The following is a 21678-nucleotide window of genomic DNA, read 5'->3' on the forward strand; positions in this document are numbered from 1 at the left end:
AGTTGTCTTTGTGGTGGTAACACCATTCATAATATTTTCCAAGCATCTTGATTTCCTCAAAATGACATCCCCTCCACAAGGGGCCTCCTCTGGGCATCCATGATCTGGTCAAGGTACTCTTCCCATCTTTCTCCCAGCTAGTAGATTCAGAGCTGATTGTGTGCCTAGAGGTCTGGTCTTGACTCCTGGGTCCCGGTAACTAAACCTGGGTCATAAGACCCAGGTCAAACTATTAGACCAGAACATGGGGCAAACAAGAAATGTGAAAGAGATCTGGGTCCAGCCTGATCCTTGGTTGGCAAAAGTCAAGTTCACCAGATGGGGAAGGACAGCTATCCAGTCATTCCAGTGAAAAGAGCACGATTGGAGGACAGGGCATTTTAGGTCAAAGGGCCTTGAGCTACAACAGTCTTCAGAGAACCTAATTTGATCCTTGTCTGTTTTAAAGGTGACACTGTAAGCTAACCACAGGAGGTGACCTTTTCATGCCCTGGGCCCAGGCCTGACCCCAATCCATCCATGCCTACTCAACCTGCATCATTCACACTGTCCCCTAGAATGAAAAAGGGTAGGGAAAGGTAGGGCTGATACCCACTGCTCCTGGTTCCAAACAGTAGGAAGACAGTGGGATTGGGAGCAAAGAGAGCAGGCTTTTAATTTAATCTCTGCCCTCCTTGCTAGAAGCCACTTTGTGTTATTACCACTTATTTCTGCTGTGGTTCTCTTAAAGAAAGGCGCCCCAAGAGCCAATGGGAGCTATGGGGAAAGTATGCTGGATTGGACAGAACATCAGTGGCTTCAGAATGGGAAGACCACAGAGACAACCACAGGGTTGGAAGGGGCTTCTCAAAGTGTCCAAGTGAGCCCGGACTGAGAGGTGTTTCCTTTATGCCCTCTCTAGCAAAGGGTCAGATGGATTGAAGTCTTCCAGTAATGGGGAACCCTTCCTCCCATGGGGTTCATTCCAGGGCTGGCTAGATCTAAGTCACAGGATGTTTTCTGTTATATCAGACCAAGATCTTCCTTCTCTACCAAAACCTCATCCCACATCCCCTAATTTTGCATTTGAGATCCAGCAAAACAAATCAAACTCTGTACCTTCCACAAGATATCTCTCCAAGTAACAGTGGGGTGAAGGTGGCAAGGAGGGAATGTTTGCAGAGAGAGAGGCTGCTGCACTCAAGGAGCATGAGGCAACAAGCCTTGGGAGCTGAATGGAGATGGCTAGTGAAAGATGGAGAGAAAACACGCTGCCCAGGGCACAAGTTGATCCCTGAAGCAGGGACCAGGCCAAGAACTGGGCAGCAAGGGGAGGGAGGGCCTAGAGACATGACCATCAAAATACAGAAGCTATGAAGAACCAGAGACAGGAAAACTGTCCAATCTCACACTCATCTCACTGAACTCTTCTGGTTTCTTCATTTCCCATGAGCTCCCTCACTCAATGAATCCTGAATTTGAATCTCTCTCTGTCCAACCCTTGTCTGTCAGCAGCTGGAGGTGTCCCCACACCCCCATTTAGCCAATCAGTCCTGCCTTACCAAGGACACAATAGAGAGGAGGCCAGGATGATTCCAAGGCCACAATGTAAAATAAACATAAGCATAAAGATTAGAACCCAGCGCTCTGAACCTTTAATTCTGTGTGTTTTTCTTTTTAAGTTTTACTTTTCAAATCTCAAATTGAAGCACCAGAAGAATCAGTTCCAATCACCCAGAAGTACTCAAAAAGAAAATGTGCCATGAAATCATAAGTCTGTGGATTCTGAATCCATCCTATGCTGCTCATGCTTCCTTCCAAACCATCCTGCTCAGCTGTACTCCTCAGCCTGCCCTGGCCCTCTGCCCCAGGTACCACTGCCTCCCCAGGAGTACCTCCCCTGGAGCCTTGGCCTCCAAGGCCATCCCAAGTTCTCCCCACTCCCTTCTGAACTGAATGGCTTCCTCCTCAGGCCTCCCCTCCCCACCATTCCTGCTTTCCTAGGGGCTCAACTCCCAAGACTTGGAGACCCCTGAGGGAAGAGGGGCTCTAAACGACTCCCCAGAAGAACCACAAGGGCCCCTTCCAAAGCCTCTTTCACCAACAACACAAGGAAACAAAATCTAATCAACTTCGTTCTCTTCTCTCCCCCAGAAAACTGAGCATGAGCTTGTTGAGAGAAAGCTTTTACTTACTTGGAAATCTTTTTCTTCGAGTATCTCTTTTCTCCATCTCACAAGGAAAGCTGCACAGACGTACAAGTGGAAGTGAGAGAAACCTTCAGGTTCAGACTGAAAAACACACCAAGAAACAGACTGTGAATGAGCTGCACATACCACCCTCAGCACTCCTGGACTCGCCCGGGCTCAGGACCTAGGGGAATCACAAGGCCTGACCCAGGCCCCCTCTCAGCCTCTGATTTCCTTTTTGTCACAGTTTTAAAACTCTTGTATCTCAAAGACATCAGACAATTTCCTCTGTAAGTGCAGATACCTATGGACACACGAGGTAATGCCAGAGGTCATGGGGGTGAGGAAGAGACAGCTCCCCAGCTCTGAGCTGGTCATCAGAAGTCCCAGTTTCAGCCCCTTGATCTCAGTTTCCTCCGTCAGCAAAATGGGAATGACCTTCTCCCTCACAAAGTGATCTGGGATACGATGGGGTGCCTCAACTCAACATAAGCAGCTCAAAGCACTGCAAAGCCCAGAGATGGGGTAAGGCCTGTGTGAATGTCTCACATTGTCACACCAAGCCAGGAGAAAGCTGAAGATCAAGGCTTTCACAGGCTGGCCAGAGAAGGGTCTGAATGCCCCATCTAGGGGGTAAGTCAGTAGAACAGGTGGCTAGAAAGGATCAAGGCATCTGGGCATAGAAGTCTGGCTACACACAATGTTGGGCACCAGCCTAATACCTATTGGGCCTGTTTCCTCACTGGTAAGTTGGGGATGGTAAAAAGAAAGCCTGTGCTGCCTCCACACAGGGGTAGGAGGCGAACAATACAGAAATGGGGGGTTATTGCCTCAAAGAGCCACGGCTTGTGGGTATGGAGCTAGAAGGAACCTCAGGGCCATCACATCCAAAGTTCTCAATTTACTGAGGAGGAAATTGAGGCCTAAAAAAAAGGGATTTTCCCAAGATCTCACAGGGGTAAGCAGCTAAGATCGTAGGTGACCAGACTTCAAACCCAGGATTTTCTCCACTGTCTGCAGTAACTTGTGACTCTACTGGGATAGAAAGCACCAATCCCTCCATGCCTGAGGGGGTAGCAGGAAGGGCTCAGTTAGAGGCCCTGAATCCTGGTTCAATGAACAAACACTTCTTATCCACCTACTGAATGCAAGGCACTGTGCTAATAAGCATGAGAGGAGAAAGGAGATGATACTTATCTAGCACACATAGCCAGGGAAGAAGACATAAGGACATCAGGAGGGGGCTGATGTGTCAGACCAGAGCCTGATCAGTTCCTCTGGGAGGTGAGTGGAAGATGGTCTGGTTGTGGGGAGCCACTGTGGCAAGGAGCCCAGGGGAGGCCACAAGGAGGACAATGGCTTGGAAATGGAGAAGGGAACATACATCAGAAACGTTCTGAAAGGACAATCTGGATAGGTAGGGTGAGGCAGGAACCAGGTAGTCAGGGAGGAAGGGGGCTCCAAGGAGAGTGGGGGATATTCAGAAAAGGGAGGACCAGGGCAGTAGGTGGTAGTGGTATTCAATTTGAGATGAGGTCAAAATGCCCAAAAGGCAGCTGAAGAGATACAAATAGATGTGGTTCTGTAAATCTGCAAGTGGCCTACAAGAGCTCCCCAGAGAGAAAAAAGGGAGAAATGGAAGGGTCCTAAGATAGGGCTTTGGGAGCCCATCCTAGAAACAAAGGCTATACCATGGACAGTGAGCCAACAACATAAACTGAGAAGGAATTGGTGAGCAGGCAGGAAGGGAACCAAGAGAGAGAAGCCACAAAACTTCTAAGAAAGGAGAGTATCCAGGAGGGCCAGAATGATCAACAGAGTAAGATGCTACAGAGGATCACAAAGGAGGACTGAAAGAGTGCTCAGTTTTGGCAATTAAGAAATCCTCAGGAATTTTGAAGAGAGCAGCTTCAGTAAATGGTGAGATTTTAACCTAACCTTTTAACCAGACTGCAAGCAAAGGCTTGAGAAGTGAGTAAAATGAAAAGGAGTAGAGGCAGCAAGTGTAGATGGCTTTTTAAGTTGAGCTACAAAAGAGAGATATGGGGTCCCAGCTTGGGGGGCAAGAGTAGGGTCTATGACAGAGGGCTGGTTTCTTGTTTTAAAGATGGTAGAGCCTGGGGTATGTTTCTGGGCTTTAGGGAAAGAACTAGTAGACCGAGAAAGATTGAAAACTAGCAAGAGTGGGGATAATGCTGCTAAATCATTTTAATTGTGGTAAGTACATTGTTGCTCAGTCATTTTTCAGTTGTGTTCCACTCTTTGTGACCTCATCTGGGTTTTCTTGGCAAAGACACCAGAGTGGTTTGCCATTTCCTTCTCCAGCTCATTTTACAAAGGTTGAAATTGAGACAAACAAGGTTAAGTAACTAGCCCAGAGTGACACAGATGTGTTAAATGTCTCAGGGCAGATTTGAATTCAGGAAGATGAGTTTTCCTGACTTTAGGCCTAGCAATACATCCATTATGGCCCCACCTAGACACCCAAACACAAAGTACAGGGTAGAGTTGGCAGAACTGTGTGATGCCCAGAGGATGGTCCCGGCCCAGTCAGGAAGGGATGTTAGAAAAAGGTTTTAATTTAGACCAAGACCACAAAGACAAGTTCCAACTAAATGAATATCGGACTTGGAAATAAAAGTTCACATCATAAACAATTAGAGAAACCTGGAAAAAAATTATCCATCAGACAGGTTGGAGAAATGTTGCCAGACAAATAAGGAATAAATCTGAGATCAGAGAAGAGAAAACTTTGATTACTTAAAATTCAAAGTATTTTTTGCATAACCGTATCAAAGAAAGCAAAGATTAAAAGGGAAACAATTAGCTAGGGTTTCTTTTTTCCACTTTTTTTTATTTTTATTTTTTGAAAATTTTATTTAATCAATTTAGAACATTATTCCTTGGTTACAAGATCATATTCTTTCCCTCCCTTCCCTCCCCCCACTCCTTCCCATAGCCGATGTGCTACTTCTGGGTTTTACTTGTGTCCTTGATCAGAACCCATTTCCATGTTGTTGGTGTTTGCACTAGGATGATCATTTAGAGTCTACATCCCCAACCATATCCCCTGGACCCATGTGATCAAGCAGTTGTTTTTCTTCGGTGTTTCTACTCCCACAGTGTTTCCTCTGAATGTGGATAGATTCTTGTAGATTCCTCCGAGTTGTTCAGGGTCACTGCATTGCCACTAATGGAGAAGTCCATTATTCAAATGTGCCACAATGTATCAGTCTCTGTGTACCATGTTCTGGTTCTGCTCCTTTCACTCTGCATCCATTCCTGGAGGTTGTTCCAGTTCACATGGAATCCTTCCAGTTCATTATTCCTTTGAGCACAATAGTATTCCATCACCAACAGATACCACAATGTGTTCAGCTGTTCCCCAATGAAGGGCATCCCCTCATTTTCCAATTTTGGGCCACCACAAAGAGCGCAGCTATGAATATTCTTTTTCCTTATTATTTCTTTGAGGTATAAACCCAGCCATGCTATGACTAAATCAAAGGGCAGACAGTCTTTTAGCTCCCTTTGGGTGGAACAGTTAAGTTCCAAGAGGTAAGGGGGGCCAATGCAGAGGAAACTGGGAAGGACCAGGAGAACCAGTGATACTGGTACATCCATAAAAAGGTACAGGACTTTTGTCAATTCACAGAGAATGAGCCGGGCAGAACCAGGAGAATGACAACAGCATTGACTGTACAGAAAAACCCCATGCACACAAAGACACAGACAGACAAAGTCCACAGACTCCCAAGAAGGGCAGCCCCACTGGAGAGGCAATGGATGAGTCAGGGCTCAGGGTGCCCAAGGAGGGATAAAAAGCCATAAGAGAATCCCTTTTGCTGAACTAGGCACATTTGTAAATAATAAATTGTTCATCTTTACCCCCTCTCCCCCCAGCAATGGGGTGGAGGATGGGAAGGAGAGAAAATAGGTTTCTGTTCACTTTTGTAAAAATAAAGAGGTAGCTGGGAAAGGGACCAGGGGTAAGTATTACTACAAATGTGAAACATCACAAGCCCTTTCAAAAGAGGGGCCTGGATCATTACTAATTTTCCTTGTCTATTTTATTTTGTAATGAGAGACCCCTCAGGAGGAAGTAGGAGTGATCCCTAAAGTCTCTGGTAGTTAAAACCAAGCACATTAATAAAACTTGAAAAAGAAAGTAAAAGGCTTGGGCTCCTGGGTAGCTTAGAAGCTCCCTTCCCTCTTCTGGCTAAGGCTCTTCCCTTTTGGCCACCTTATTCCAGCTTCTACCAGAGAAGGCCTAACGGTGCATTTCTCAGAAGCTAGAGAAGGCCTCTCACAAGATGGATGCTAGGAGTTTCCCTCTATTTAGGATACAATGTGGGGGGGAAATTGAGTTTTGTGGCCTTAAGTGGAATATCTGTCTTCAATGACTTGGTAAATTATATTAAGATAGCTATTTAATAAATAAAATTTCATATCAACAACAGAAAATGGGCCTCTCCCTTAATGATGTTTAACCTGGACAATAAATATCCCTAGCTGGTACATCCTGCGGAAGGAAGGAGAATGTGACTGTTTCTCAGCATCAAAGCTGGAAGAGCTTTTGCCTTTACAGTGAAAGGAACTGAGCCGGGAGGGAGAGAGGGCCTAGGAATGGGCCAATTGGGGCTAGATAAATGGACTCCGGAGAGCCATACTTAGTCACAGGGCTCTTGAGGCTTTAAGCAGAGCACAGTTCAGGTTGTTCCTGTGCAATCTATGCCTGCCTGACTTTGGGAAAGACAATTTACTCTCTGGACCCATCTGTGAAATGGGAGGGTTTAACTAGATTAGTCACTGAAACCTCTGCCATCTCTGAAACCTTCAACCCAGGCTAACTTAGATGAGATCTGGCTGCCACCATTTGGTGGGCAGTCGGCAATGGGCAATGGGAAGTCCATTACCATCCTAAAAAGCTTCAGCAGATCCACAATGCTTCAGGAGAGTCCTGAACTTGGGAGCAGAAAGATCTGAGTTCAAACCCAGTCTCAGATACTTCTAGCTGTGTGACCCTGGACCAGTCTCTGCCTGCCTGTTTCCTCAACTATAAAATGGAAATTATAATAACACCTATTCTCCAAGGTGGTAATAAAGATCAAATGAGATAATATTTGTAAAGCACTTGGCACAGTTCCCGGCACATTATAGGCATATAACAAGTCCTTCCTTCCTTTCTCTTTCCTCCCTAATTATAACTTCCTCAGACTGTCAATGAAGGCTCTTCTCAATCTTTCCCCAGCCTACTTTCCTGGCTTTTTACTTCACAATTCTAACCAGGCTCTCTAAACCCAGGCAATATGCACAATTCAATGATTCCACACTTGCATTCACACACCTATCCCCAGGTGGCTTCCTCACTGCCAGTCTCCAAAGACAAACAACTGTAATGTATGGACCCTACTACCAAGTAACAGTTTCCCAGGAGAGTTCAGAAAGGCTAATGGAGGCAAACATAATCTCTTGGCAGAAGTGTGAACTAAGAAGGGTCAAGACAATGATGATACTTTAAATTCCAATGTGACATCTGGCCTTGGGCTCCCTGGAGATATGACCTGAGAAAGGAGGAGGATGAAATCACCCCCTCTCTCGACCTGACAGCTGACATGCTGGGGCAACCTGAGATTCTGTGGCTGGCCAGTATGTTGTCCAGCTGACCTGATGGCATGTGTGCACCCTTTCAGCTCTTCCCCCCATCATATTACTGAAAAGTAAGTTATTGTTGGGCTTTAAATTCAGATCAAGCCTTTTATTATTTTTTTTTTTACCTTTATCCGTACCAGGTGGGCCAGGAGTCAGGAATTCAGTCTCAGCACTTATTAGCTGTGTGACCCTGGACAAGTCACTTAATCCCAATTTGCCTCAGTTTCCTCATATGTCAAATGAGTGGCAAACCACTCCAGTGTCTCTGCCAAAAAAAATCCTGAATGGGGTCACCAAGAGTTAGGTAGAACTGAAATGCCTGAACAACTAACATTTATTTGCAGACATTTGTTATTTCTTAGTGCTCATCACTACTGGCTTACCTGCTGAGGATTCCTTTGATTTCTACCATTTACAAAAAAGCAAATGATAAAGGGGAAGTGACTTTGGTTACAGCTCCAGGCAAGACCTGGCTCTTTCCTCCTCTCCTTTAAAGGGAACAGAATATCCTTAAAGAACAGGTGCCTGAGCTTGCTCTCCAAACTGGATCATTTAAAATCTAGTTAGGAATCCAGCAGCCTGGAATCTTCAAGACATACCAAAGCACTTCCTGCCTTGGGGAGGGGAAGTCTCCAAGCAAAGACACAAAGGCTTCTTGCCTGTCAGAGATAGGAGAGAGGATACTCCTGTCCCTACAAAGGTGGGACCAGATGCCAGATGCTTATGAGGTCACTTCCACAAGAATGTTCTACAGACACTTCTGACCTCACTGGCTTCAGAGCTGGCCTTTTGAGCAACCTGGTCAACCTTTTCATTCTACAGAGGAAACTCGGGCCAGAGAGAAGATGGGCCTTGCCCTATTACTACACAGGCAGGAAAAAGCAGAGTCTCAATTTGAATTCAGAGTTTCTTACTCTAAACCCCATTTTCTTTCTGTTTTGCTGCAGGAATATTCTAGAATTTGTATTTCTGGGTGTTCCCCCCATAAGAAAGGCAGATCTCTGGCATCAGCAACATGAAACACCTTGGTGCAGCCAGAGAGAAAAGAGTCTGTGAAGGCAAGGTTCAAACCCGTCTTGGATGCTTGGTTCTGTGAAAGTAGGCATGCCCCTTCTATCTTCAAGGCTCAGATGCCTCCATTGAATAGGAGATAATCCTTCTCATAGTCCTGCTTCACAGGGGGCAGCTGGGAGTGATTCTAATGGTGACTTTTAGGAGGACAGATATCATGGAGACCAGATGTGGTCTGTCCTTGCTCAATTGACAAGCTTCCATGAAATGCCTACTAGGTGCTGGGCCCTGAGGATGCAAAGACATGTGAAGAAGCCACAAGGAGCTGGCAGTCAATTCCATTTAGATTATGTACCATTTTGGTACCTAGACCTAGGGTTTTAGAATAGAGGTCCCAGGAAGAAATGCAGAGAAGTACAACAAAGGAATGTGCTCAGCATCCTAAGGACAGTGGGTATAAGAATGGAAATGGAACCCAGGTCAGCCTGACTCCACAGTCAACTCTCTGTTCCTTAAGCCACTATGCTTTCTTGAGGTGAATACATCCAATAAAACAAAAGAACTTTGGGGGAGGGAGACCATTGGCAGACAGAAGGGGATGAACAGCAGACAGACTAGTGGACAGAGCAAAGAACTCTCAAAGTCTCCAGTTAGAGAGGGCTCTCAGGCTACCACTCTTGGCCTCTCACTACCTCTGGACTGGTCACCTCCCCTTGTACATACTCCCATTAGCCTGTGAGCTTCTTGAGGGCAAGCACTGGGCTCTTTCCTATTTGTAACCCCAGCACTTAGCACAATGCCTGGCACATGTAGGTGCTTCATAAGTATTTTTAAAAAGAAGAGTTAGTAACATGGTTCTTCTTCTCAGCTCAGTCAAGAAATAATTAAGTGTGAACTACATGCAGGCCTTCCTTGTGTTGGACTCCAGAGATAGAAAAAGAGGGGGTTGGGGGGACTCAGTCCCTGCCCTTAAGGAGTGAGGGAGGTGGTAAACAACCAAAGAAGAGGAAGAAAAGGGTCTACACGCGCCATTGTGCCTTCCACTGCCCTGGCTCTAAGGCTCCAATAAACACATCTCAGAAACTCTGATAGTTGATGGATTTGGTTCTGATGTGGAAAACAAAAGAAGGGAATGCTTCAACAAATGTGATGTCAGATCATTTCACTATCAACTTGTCTTAATCACTAATTAAAAAAAGAAAGCAGCCTGGAAGGCCCATTTCCCGACAGCTCTGACAGGGCCACACTCAGAGACACATTTCCAAATGGCTGTGGTGATCGTTATGCTAATGTTGGAATGTGATCATACCCAGACAATGGAGACAAAGATGGGTCTGAATGTGATCATACGTCATCCGGTACATCCTTCGAACCACATTAACTAATGGGCTAACTGAGCACCATGGCATTTGATAACTGGACCATTTAAAAAGGTGAACCTGTAAACCCAAGCCTGGGAGACCATGGCTTTTCTTTGCCACAATTCACCAAATGATCAATTAGAGAAGTTCTAGGCCCAGAGAGCAACCTCTCCTTTTTTAATGATAATACCTCATCCTCTCCAGGTTGGCCCCCCTGGCATCACCTCTGACACTGCCTTATTTAGAAGGTTGGCCTTTGGCATAGGGTCATAGGACATGACTCAATGTGGGAAGGCTGGACGGTACTACAGAAGAGCCATGACTAAAGGTATAGATGGTCTGAGATGGGGCCTTCAGGAGTGAGTGATTATAAACCCACTGACCACAGAATAAAGGTCCTGGCTATCCTGTCCAAACTAGAAGCCCCTCTATGCCATCCCCTCGAGAACCTGCTTGAAGTCCTCTAGTAAGGAAGAGCTCACTGCATCCAAAGTCAGCCATTCCCAGATGGCTTGACCTGTTTGTCCCTCAGACACACACTGGCTAGGGGATGGACAAGTCACTTTCCTCCTGTATGAGTCAGTGAAGTCAGTGACAATTTACCAATGCATAGTGCATTTAAGCGATAAGACTAGATTTGGAGTTGCAGAAGTTTCAGAAACTCTTGAGGAGTCCCTTTGTTGAGTCCACAAGCTAAGTGGTTTGTCCAGGATGGGTCAGAGGCCAGACTTCATCCCAGGCCCTCCTGACTCTGGAGATGGCTCTCCTTCCACCCCACTACATGACCTCTGGTCCAGAGAGGGATGATAGCTTCTCAGAGCCTGGTCTGAAGAAAAAATAGGATGATGGAACAGTGGATCCCAAGAGTATAATACAAGAAGCTAAGTTTCTCTTGAGGCTTCTATTAGTTTAACAAATTAATCTTCCCTAAGTTCCCTCTGCCCAGAGAAAAAACCATGTATGTACTGGCAAAAGAGCACCAGGGGGAATAAACCAATGGGCAGCCTCTCAGGAATTCTCTGGCTAACACTGGCTACCAGCCACAGGCATAAACTACTTGGCCAGCCTCAGAATATGGGCATTCCCCCTTCCCTGCATGAACCAACTGGCATCAACTGTTCCTCATCCTCTTGGAAAAATACAACAGAAATCTCCAAAGGTGATGGGAAATGAAGACAAGAGACCATCCATTAAGCAGAATGAGTAAGGAAAGAAGAATGGGTTGAGATCAAGAGTTTTGACCTGATATTAAATCAGAGATGATGCCTTTCTTTGCTTCTGCTTTATGTTTAGGCCAGATCTCCACAGAGAAATGGGCCTCCTGGCCACACAGCTGGGGAATGTGATCACTATCATGACAACCTTTTAGTGGAGGAATTGTGCATTATCCAATAAGAAGTATCAAAAAAAGACAGAGGGTCTGTGTATATACCCCATCACATTAACTAAAGAATGAGTCACTAGCAATTATTACTTACCAATCTGATCTCTCCCCAAGGGCAAGCACACATCATGGATTTGGGGTTTTTTAATATATATTTTATTTTCCCAATTCCATACAACAGTTTTCAACATGCATTTTCTGAAATTATTAGATCCAAACTGTCTCCCTCCCTCCCTCCCCCCACTTCCCATAGATGGTAAGCAATTTGGACCTGCCCTATGTTTGTTTTTTTTTAAACAATAAGCTCTTTTAATTCCCATGCTCCCTCTAAAAATATCAGCAATAATGTTCTGAGTAACAAGAGCAAGGTCCAATGTCACAGGTGACCCTCAGGTCTGGAAGGTGTGAGCTGTATGAACCGGGGATGCTAAGGGCCCCTTCCCATGGGTGCTGATGAGAAAATGAATGACCCAATCTGGGCAGAGCACCTTGCACACCTTCAGCTGCATCACCATTCTCCCATTAATAAGTAAATTAACCTTCTTTCATCTTCAGATCAGCCCTGGCAAAGATCTGTCTTGGGCACACTTATAATCTCAGAACATGAGTCCAACTGTGTATGCATATCATTTGTAGAGAAATGTACGCCATCTTGCCACTTCCCATTCCACCAGGAGAGAGAGCTGAGAGTAGAGAGAGACTCAGGTGGGCCACTGAAGATGAGGCAGGATTCCAATGGGCCTGCTGACCAAGAGAGGAAACGCAAGACCTCTGGCCACCCTGGCTGGGGTGAATGAAGCTTTCTGAGACATCTCCCTCAGCAGGGCTAGACTCCCCCCAGTGGGGCCAACTTGAAGCCCTATTCTCTCCCGGAGGCTTCTCTACTTAAAGCAGTGAATGGAGCCTGATCCAGTCTGACTGAGGCCCATACCTCAGCCTCCTCCTTGCTCCAGGGCACCAATGGGGCTCTGTGCAGGCAGCCCCAGATACTGAGCTGTTGCATGTTATACTATTCTGGGGTCTTCTCAGAAAGCTGTTGACACTCCTTTAGTGGTCATCGAGAGAGGGAAAGAGAGAAGAGTGGCTGAGAGTGCCAAGACTAATTATGGAACTGCCTAAGTCAGGCAGCTGACCACTGATTAGGAGATTAGAAACCCCAGGGGTTTCCTCTTCACTCCAGGGATCGGAGTCTGGCAAACAGAATGTGGCACTCCACAAAGGTGGTCTTCGGACACTTGCCCAGAGCTGCTCTGAGGTAAAGAAGATTCACTGACTACAAAAAAGACTGTATTCAGTTGGAAACCTGCTCCTGCCCCAGATGAAGCACACAACTATAGCAGTGGGAGGGCTGGTGGTGTTACTCAACCATTTCAGTCATATACAAATCTTCGGGACCTCAATAGGGGTTTTGTTGGCAAAGATGCTGGCTTGCCATGCCTTCTCCAGCTCATTTTATAGATGAGGAATGGAGGCTAACAGGATTAAGTGACTTGCCCAGGGTTGCATAGCTAGTAAGTATCTAAAGCCACATTTGAACTCCAGTATTCCTGACTCCGGGCCCTGGCATTCTATTCACTATCCTACTTGGTGAGGGGTGGGGGGTGTATAAAAAGACTACTTAGTTGTTCTTTTTTAAAGCTTTATCTTCTGTCTTATAATTGATAAGGTAGATCAGTTCTAAGGCAGAAGAGTGGTAATGGCTAGGCAAGTAGGATTAAGTGACTTATCCAGGCTCACATGGCTAGGATGAATCAGAGGCTGTATCTGAACCCAGGATCTCCCACCTCTGAGCTAACTACTGTCTTAAATGAAGATCCATGTGTGGCCAGGTCTCTGGCCTCTGCCCATCTCATGCTCTTGGCAGTCCTCTACTCCCTTCTCCTCTGCCACCACCCAGGCATCCAGGGGACCACCTTCTAAAAGAGGGCCCCCAGCCCCTGGACAAGGCCAGGGAAACATCAGTGATCTCTACATGAACCTTGACTTTATTTTTCTAGATAATTTAGCTGAGTTCTACCAGGCTCCATCAAAAAGGCCAGACTCTGCCAGGTCCTGTAAGACTGATGTGGCTTCAAATGGAAACCTAGCAGGGTCTACTCCAAATCTGTACAAAGACTCCTGAAGCTCAGCTCAGAGGTCCTAGAGGTTGGTTCAGGTGCTAGAATCTGTTCCAGAGCATTTACCCAATAGAATCCTAGGTCTGGAGCTAGAAGGGAGCTCAGTCATCCAGCACAATCCCCTCTCTCTCAAGAGAGGCCTGGGCTGTGCTCACAAACCACAGGTCCAGAAAGGAGCACAGCAGAGATCTGCCCCCAGAGCCTTGGAGTCCAGACCCTGAACCTTTCCCACCACAGAACCCAGCAGGGCTCACCGGGCCCTTCTGGCCCTGCTTTCAAAACCCCAAGGAAACCTGAAGTATTAAGAAAGCCTGTTCAAAGGGTAGCATTCCTACACAAAGAAATAATTAGGGAGCCCCAAAGCCTGCCCCCCCATTTCCTTTTTCTTTCTGAAAAGCATCTTTAGACTGCATTCAATGGTCCATTCTCAAGTCCTTTGAATTCTACACAATTGCCTCAAATATTCAATTAATTAGCAAAAGAAATGGCCCTCCCAAGAGACTGGGGCATTCATGCAATTCAGAGTTACAAAATAAATCTCCAAAGAGGGTCCAATGGCCAGCCCAAGCCTTTGGAAAGGAAACAAAGGCAGGAGGGAAGATTGCTTTAGCTGGCACCTGCCCCTTCAATGCCCTCCCCTCCGGCTGGGTAAACATGAAAACGTGCACAAAAAGTGTTCAGAATGCAGCCTAAACAACTATCTCAATTTCAACATTTTAGCAAAGGCCTAGAGACAGAAAACTGAAGCAGGCAGGGATCCCTCAGGACCAGGCGCCCATCCCAGCACCTGGGGAGGCAAGCACCTATCTTCTTGGGAGTAGAAATCAGATATTCTTTCTCTTCCTTCTTCCACCAGCTCTAAGAAAACTTCCTGAATTAGATAATCTCCAAATGGGTCCCTGCCTGGCACCTACATCGCTCCCCCTCTCCCCTCACTCCCCAACTGGAAGCATTAAATCAGTCTCTGATGACTCAGCAACTGGATACGGCCATATATCACTGTCTAGTCAGGAAGTCGGCTTGGAGGGATTTGCACTCCCTGTCCAAACTGATAAACTGTTCCGTTTTTTAATTTGGCCAAGGACGTCCCCAACAAATTAAAAGGAAAAGGATCCCGATGAGGGTCCTGATTCTTTTTTCTTTGAAGCAAGGAATGACATCATGCCAGCTAATAACTTAAGAGTTTCCAGTACCCTCTAGAGACCAAGCTTGACCACATAGGCTTAAAGATCATAGCTTCTGATAAACAAAAGCAATGTTCTCTTAACCCAGAAACCTGCATAGGATATTAAGGGGCAAGGCTACCCCTGAAATGTGGACAGGCTGGACACTGTGCTAACATGGGACTATTACGTAAGGATGACACCTCAAATGTCACCTCCTCCACAAAGGCCTCTCTGATGACCGGGCTCACATTGTTTCTCTCTCCTCAATCTTTCAAGGCCAAGTTCAAACAACTGGCTGTGACTCCCTGAGCTCAGACTGCTCTGTCCCTCCTTTAAAATCCTATCCATTTCCTAAGACTCATCACTTATGTCATCTCTCCCTTGGATTCCTCCTGTCTCCTGATGCCTGTCTATGGCCAGCTACAGCAGTCCCATTTGCATTATGGGTAACTGTGAATGCTCCACCTCATCCACACCCTGGGGACTCCATGAGGCCAAGGGCTATCCATAACACATTCATCATCCAGCCCCAGTGCACACAACATCCTGAGGAAAGAGTCTGGAGCTCTGAGTCTCAGCAGGGTTGCCACACTGCCTGACATTTGTGAACTGGGCTGCACTCGAAAATCATAAGCATTGTTCAAGGTCTTCTCAACTCTGCCCCTCACTCAACTACCAAACTGATCTGTTAAGAGGCAGAAAAGAAGGAATTGGGCTTTGTCCTTAGAGGAGGTAAGTCCATGACCAAACCCTCATTAATTGTGGGACACCTAACAGGTCACTGGCCCTGAGCCTCAGTTTTCTCATCTGGAAAATGGGCACACGGCCACTAGGCATCCCCAAGTTCAATGTCTTTAAAGGCTAATGCACTATGAAAAGGGGAGGATTACTGGGCTCTCTCTAGTCCAGTTGTCTTGGCCTTGTGACTGGGCAGAATCATGGAGATTCCCTCACTTAGCAAGTTTAGAAGTGGAAATAAAGCCACAGAGGATGAATCTCAGCAAAGGGCTGGGCATCTTCACACTGGGGTGCAATGACCATGGAGAAGGGAATTTGAGATGACTTCAAAGGTTCCATCTAATGCCAAGATCTGACTCTTTACTTGTCCTTCTGTTGGGGGCGGGGCTTGAAGTGAACCCCTGGGTTCAGGAAGGGTACCTTTTGCAAGGATGCAAGACTCCAAAAATTAGCTTTAAAATTTATTACTTTGTAAGGTAATGTTGAATCTGACCAGGAGGACAACATAGGTGAAAGACTGCCTCTTGGGTGGAATAGCATAGCTAGAAAGCTGTTCTCCCAGATGACATGATTTCTGGAGTCTTTATAGTCTTTTCACAGTGGAGACATGGCTCTAGAGTGGTATGCACTGAGGCATGGGCAGCAGGGAGGTTTGCCTGAAGATATATGGGGTAATACATAACAGGTAGATGTCTGAGATACAAGCTGATGGTATCAAGTCATAGCCTGGAGGTGTATCTCTCTGTCCATCTCCAATCTAAAGGAGGCTAATCCTTTTAGGGTCTTATAGGAGTTGGCAGATGTTCTTGGGTTAGGAATCACAAGGAGAGAAGGGAGGAAAGGATTGCTTACAGTTTGCCTGAACCACTTCTATGGTTTTGGGAGTACAATGTCCATGAGATCTCCTCATCTTCCTCCTCCTCATCCCTGATCTTCACCCCTTATAATCATAGGTACTGATAGAAAATTAGGTCACATGAAGATATTTGCTACTTTGAAACTAACTGGAGAAAAAAAAACATGCATGTAACTCCTGATCCATAGGGAATTAATTTTCTGTTTGAATTATCAGAAGAGCAACAAAATCCCATGAGTTAAAGAAGCAGCCCAAGAAAGAGGGTGGAATGTTAAAAGGCCACGTTGACACTGGAAATCACAGGGTCATAAGGCCAGAAAAGTGGACATCACCAGCTAGTTTGAGCCATGGATTTTACAAAGGAGCAAGCCGAGTCCTAGAGAAGTCTTATTCAAAGCCACTCTCAGTAAGAAAAAGTCAGGTTTCATGGTACTACAATGCAGAAACCAACATTGCCATGGACCACTGAGGAAGCCCTCAAAGTGATGAACCACATCGATTAGAGCAGAGGGTCCCTCAAGGGATCTCCATAAGCATCAATCCATGATTCTTTGACCCAGGGCTCTTCTACTCCTACCTCCCCATTCATACCTTTCTTTTTGCAGCCAGCAGTGGTGCCCCCGCCCAGAACCCCCAACTTCTTCTTCATGAGCCTGCACTCTGCCCACCCCCCATCAACCCCCACTGGGCTGCTCAGGATGAGAATCCCGTATTACCTCAGTCAAGACTCACTGCACCTTGTTTTCTCTCTTCTCTAACCTGTTGGGCAGACATCAACAGAAGCCAAGCTACAGTCACAGATTTGAGAATTTAATTAACACAGTATTACTCTGTGATATTAAAAATATCAAGTGAGATAATTTCGGGTGTGGTGCCAGGCATCCCAGAGGCAAGGCACTGCCATTAAAGGCTTGGCATCCCATCCTGTGGTTCCAGATCTCACCTTCACTGGAATCAAGAATGTTACAACAGAAACAGAGTAGAGAGAGAGGGAGGGAGGGAGTGTGTGTGTGTGTGTGTGTGTGTGTGTGTGTGTGTGTGTGTGTGTGTGTGTGTGTATGTGCGTGCATGCGCGTGTTTCACAGAGGAGTCTCTCTCAACACTATTACAAATATGAATAATATAGAAATGGGTTTTGAAACAGACATACATATAACCCAGTGAAATTGCTTGTCAGCTCCAGGAGCGGGGGGAAGATAAGAACATGAATCTTGCAACCAAGGGAAAATATTCTAAATAATAATAATAATAAAAGATACTCTCTCAGCTCTGAAATTCTACATCCTAAGCCCCTTCCCCACTCTGACATTCCTTGTTCCAAGACCTTTCTCAGCTCTAACTCTCCCTGATCTACAGTTCCTCACAGTTCTAACCTTCAATTCTTATTCATCCCCACACAACTGAGCTTTTTAGGTCTTGGAAAGTTTTTCTGTGTCTTTGCTCTCTGTTGTCCCATTTATCTGCAGCAATGTGCACCATCCTCTGGTAAGAGGCCCAGTGATCCCTAGGAAGGGACCTTGAGCTCTGAGTTGTTGTGACTCTGAGCTTTGCCCCTAACACATCAGTGTAGGTTTGAACAAGTGATCTAATGTCTCCAGGCCCCAGTTTCCTCATTTGCAAAATAAGGAAATTGATCTAAATGACTTCTGAAGCTCCAGCTCCCATATGATCCTTCCAATTTACTATTTCTTCCATTTACATGAAAGAGAGCCAGTATTATCTGGCAGAAAGTTCTCTGGCCCTGGAAGCAGGAGATCTAGGGTAGTACACCTTTTTGGTCATGTGACTCTTGGAAAGTCACTTAACTGGCCTGGACCCCAGTCCTCATCTAAAAAAAGACCACCTCCAGGGTCCCTCCTAGAGGTGAAGACTTGTCAATTCTTATTCACACTCATATCAAATACAAAAGCCTCCACCCAGCCCTGAAAGCCTTCCATGATACTACAAGGCTTATTTTTTATATTTCCCCTTTATGAGCTCCCTGACCTGAGAGCTGTGGCCTCTGTGGTACATGACAACCCATCTGTGTCTGGGGTCCATCCTCCACATCTTCAAGCCTCTCACTCCTCCCCTCCATCTCCCAAGCCGTGCATGGGGCCACCTTCTATAGGAGACCCTTCCTGATCTCTCTCTGTCTCTGTCTGCCTGTCTCTCCCATGGGAATCACCTACTACAAGGAGTGCTCTACACAGACAAGGTCATAGTGCCAATTAATGTTTTCAAAGTCATCAGTTACTGCAAAAAAACAAAATCACCAGGCATTTTATGGATTGTGCCTACTGTATGTCAGGTGTGGTGCTAGGGATAGGGATACAAAAGCAACTGAGACAGCCCTTGCTCTCCCGAAGTTGATGCTTTGGGGGACCAAGACCTAAGCATCTCCTGGGAACTAGAAGGACAATTACTTCATCATCCACCCAACAGCCATCCTGTGGACTCAGACCAGGCCATTCTCATGCCTCTTCTGGGCTGAGAGCATGCCTCCCACAGTTGGCCTGTGACGGGATGCTCCTTCAATGTCGCTTTCCTGGAATAATTTCTTATCCATCATTTTTATAGCAGTACTAAATTTAAGGAGGGATTGGAGTATGAGAGAAAAATCTATTTCATATTACAGCCAGAACAGAAAGCTTTCAATAAATATATAATTTTAAAGTTTAATATAAAGCCTGGGAAAAAAGTGGTTGGTGAATAAGGCAGCACTGAGCCAGGTGGGCCCGCCCCACTGTCCCAACAGCAAATATTGTCCCTTTACCCTCCTCAACTCACTCCAAGAATGACAGCAAGCCAGGACCCAGAGATGCAGGCCTTCCCTGCTAGTAACTCATGAGAGTCAACAGCCACCCTGAAGCACTGACGTCGGGTGCCCTCTTAATATGGACAGCAATGTCTCCAAAGTCATAAATTCCTCCAAAGGAATAAATACTCCTTCCTCCTTCTCCCTTACTTCCCATACTCGATCGACTGCTAAGTCTTTGTCTTTCTATCTCCCACATTTGTCCCTTTCTCTCCTCTCCATGGGTGATGGGGCACCTGTGGAATTAAGGACCTCATGGCCTTGTGCTCTATCTTACCTCCTCACTTGTCTCTCCTTGGGATTAGCCCTGAAAGCTCGTTCTCCCTCTCTTATCTCCCCAAGCAGCCATGAGCTCCTATGAGCTCCTGGAGGGCAAGGCCAGAGTTTATCTTTGTCTCACTGAGTACCATGACCTACATATTGGAGACCCTCTACAACTTAGCTACAAGTGGCCTTTCCAGACATACCTCACACTCCTCCCTCAGTCAAATTAAATTACTCAGCTCCTCTGCCTTCATGTCATCCCCTTGGTGGATAGAGACCCCTGCCTTCCCAGCCGAGCATAAATGCCATCAGCACCTTCTCTGCTCCCAAGATGGTAGTGATCTTCTCTGAACCCCCAGCCCTTGTGCTCCTTTTGGGCATGAACCATTGTCTCCACAGCTTACCTCTTTCTCTCTCCCTTTGGACTGTAAGCTTGTTAAGGGGAGGGAGTCCATTCTGTCCATTTCTGTAGTTCCTTCACTGATTAGGACTGAACACTACCCAGAGAAGGCCCTTAAATGTTTGGTGCATAAGTACATGAATGCATGAATGCAGAGTAAAGGATCAATGTCTGCTGAATAGGGCCAGGAATTACAAATTTAACCAATCCCTAAATCTCTAGCCAAGCATTCTCCCCCCATCTTTGCTGTCTCCCACTTTGTCATCTGAATAAGAGGTGGAGATCACAGCCATTTTCACATACATTCTTTCTCCTTCTCCCTTCCTCAAGCTCTCAGTAAGTGAGGTTGTAAAAGTGACCCCAGAATTAAGGGTCCCAGAATGTTATGTTTCTGCTGGCTCTTGACTTACCTATCCACTAGACAAATGTGAAATCCTCATAAATAAACCTCCTAAAAATCCCAGCAGAAGGTGCATCCCAGCACTGCTCTCTTCGCCTCTGCATCTATTCGAAGTCTCCTATGATATGGGCCCCCTTTGGATGGATGTCTACAAAGAGCACCCCAGGGCCAAGGTGGTCACTCCCTCTGTCATTTCAGAGGGAGGTAGCTCCCTCAGGAAAGAAAAGCCTAATATCCCCACCAGGCCAATCAGAGGGGCAGCCCAAGTCAGGCAAGAGTCAGAAAATGCTTTAAGAAATGGACAGTTAGTGTGGTCTGCTACTCTAGCTTCAAGTGAAATCAATTCTAAAAAGAGGTTATTAGGCACCTGAGAAGTCCAGGCAGAGCTGGACTTCCTGGTCCTCTTGATCACCATAAGCAATGATTCCTACTCATGCAATCCCTGGACCTTTCCAGCCCTCATCTTGCCTTCTCTCTATGCACAGTTATCTCTACCTGTGATCCTTTCCCAGGTGAGAGCTGTAAGCTCCTCCAGGGCAGAACCCAGAGGCCCCCACAGAAGGCAGAAATGGTTCTATTTGCACCCCCAGTGTCCAGGATGGAATAACTCTGGAAAGGTTTAGAAGAAAATTGGAGGGGGCTCTCCCCAGCACCTGGAACAGGGCATATTGCCACCTTATGGAAATTTGCAATCATGAAGAATATTCAAGTAACCCTTGGCAAGGCTGGTCACTAAGCCAGCCTTCCTTCACAGGCCTAGGGTTTCTCAATTGTGGTCACTCCCTCCAGAAACATGGGTCACAACCACTCCACCACCTCAGGAGATGGACCTCAAGAGAACATTTCAACCCCCTGGAGCCAATTTCCAGGTGAGAAAGGGATGAGCCTCCCCACCTCAGTCAGACTGGTCCTGAGGCCACAGAGGACAGGAAGTCTTGTAGCTTGGTACACCCTGGCCTTCAAGGTCTCAGGGACCCATTCAACAACTATCATGAAGCTACCCAGCAGAACTGCTTCAGTGGGCAGATTTTATTTGGAGGCTCACTTTTCTACCCTGGGCATGAATCCACAGGAATACACACGGGTGAGGCTTGAGGATTCTCTGGAAAGTCCATGAAACTGGTGTGAGACCCAGCAAGCTCCTTTGGCACTAGAGTCCAAGAAAGAAATGACCACCCTGAAAAGCACTTACAGCTTTCACAGGGTTATGATATGCTCTCTTGGCATTGCAATGGGAGGCACTGTGGCAGACTGTGACAGGATTAACCACTTAACACCCCTAGCTAAATTCATGGGCTTTTATGAGTTGAAAAACACCCCCAAGTAGTATTTAACTCCCATCTGGGACTGAAACTGGGGCCACA

The 21678-nt window shown here is 46.2% G+C and overlaps 1 protein-coding gene across 7 annotated transcripts in view; it reads right to left on the reverse strand.

Moving 5' to 3' along the window:
* The window catches only part of TBC1D22A (TBC1 domain family member 22A), a 387661-nt gene that overhangs the window by 59504 nt on the left and 306479 nt on the right, over positions 1–21678 (reverse strand). For all 7 annotated transcript variants that reach the window (XM_056797602.1, XM_016425535.2, XM_007502511.2 and 4 more), the window contains exon 12: positions 2175–2270. In XM_056797602.1, coding sequence (XP_056653580.1) covers positions 2175–2270 — 96 coding nt within the window. The remainder of the gene's footprint in view (positions 1–2174; positions 2271–21678) is intronic.

The sequence above is a fragment of the Monodelphis domestica genome, chromosome 5 (assembly GCF_027887165.1).
Source record: "Monodelphis domestica isolate mMonDom1 chromosome 5, mMonDom1.pri, whole genome shotgun sequence".
Lineage (NCBI taxonomy): Eukaryota > Metazoa > Chordata > Mammalia > Didelphimorphia > Didelphidae > Monodelphis > Monodelphis domestica.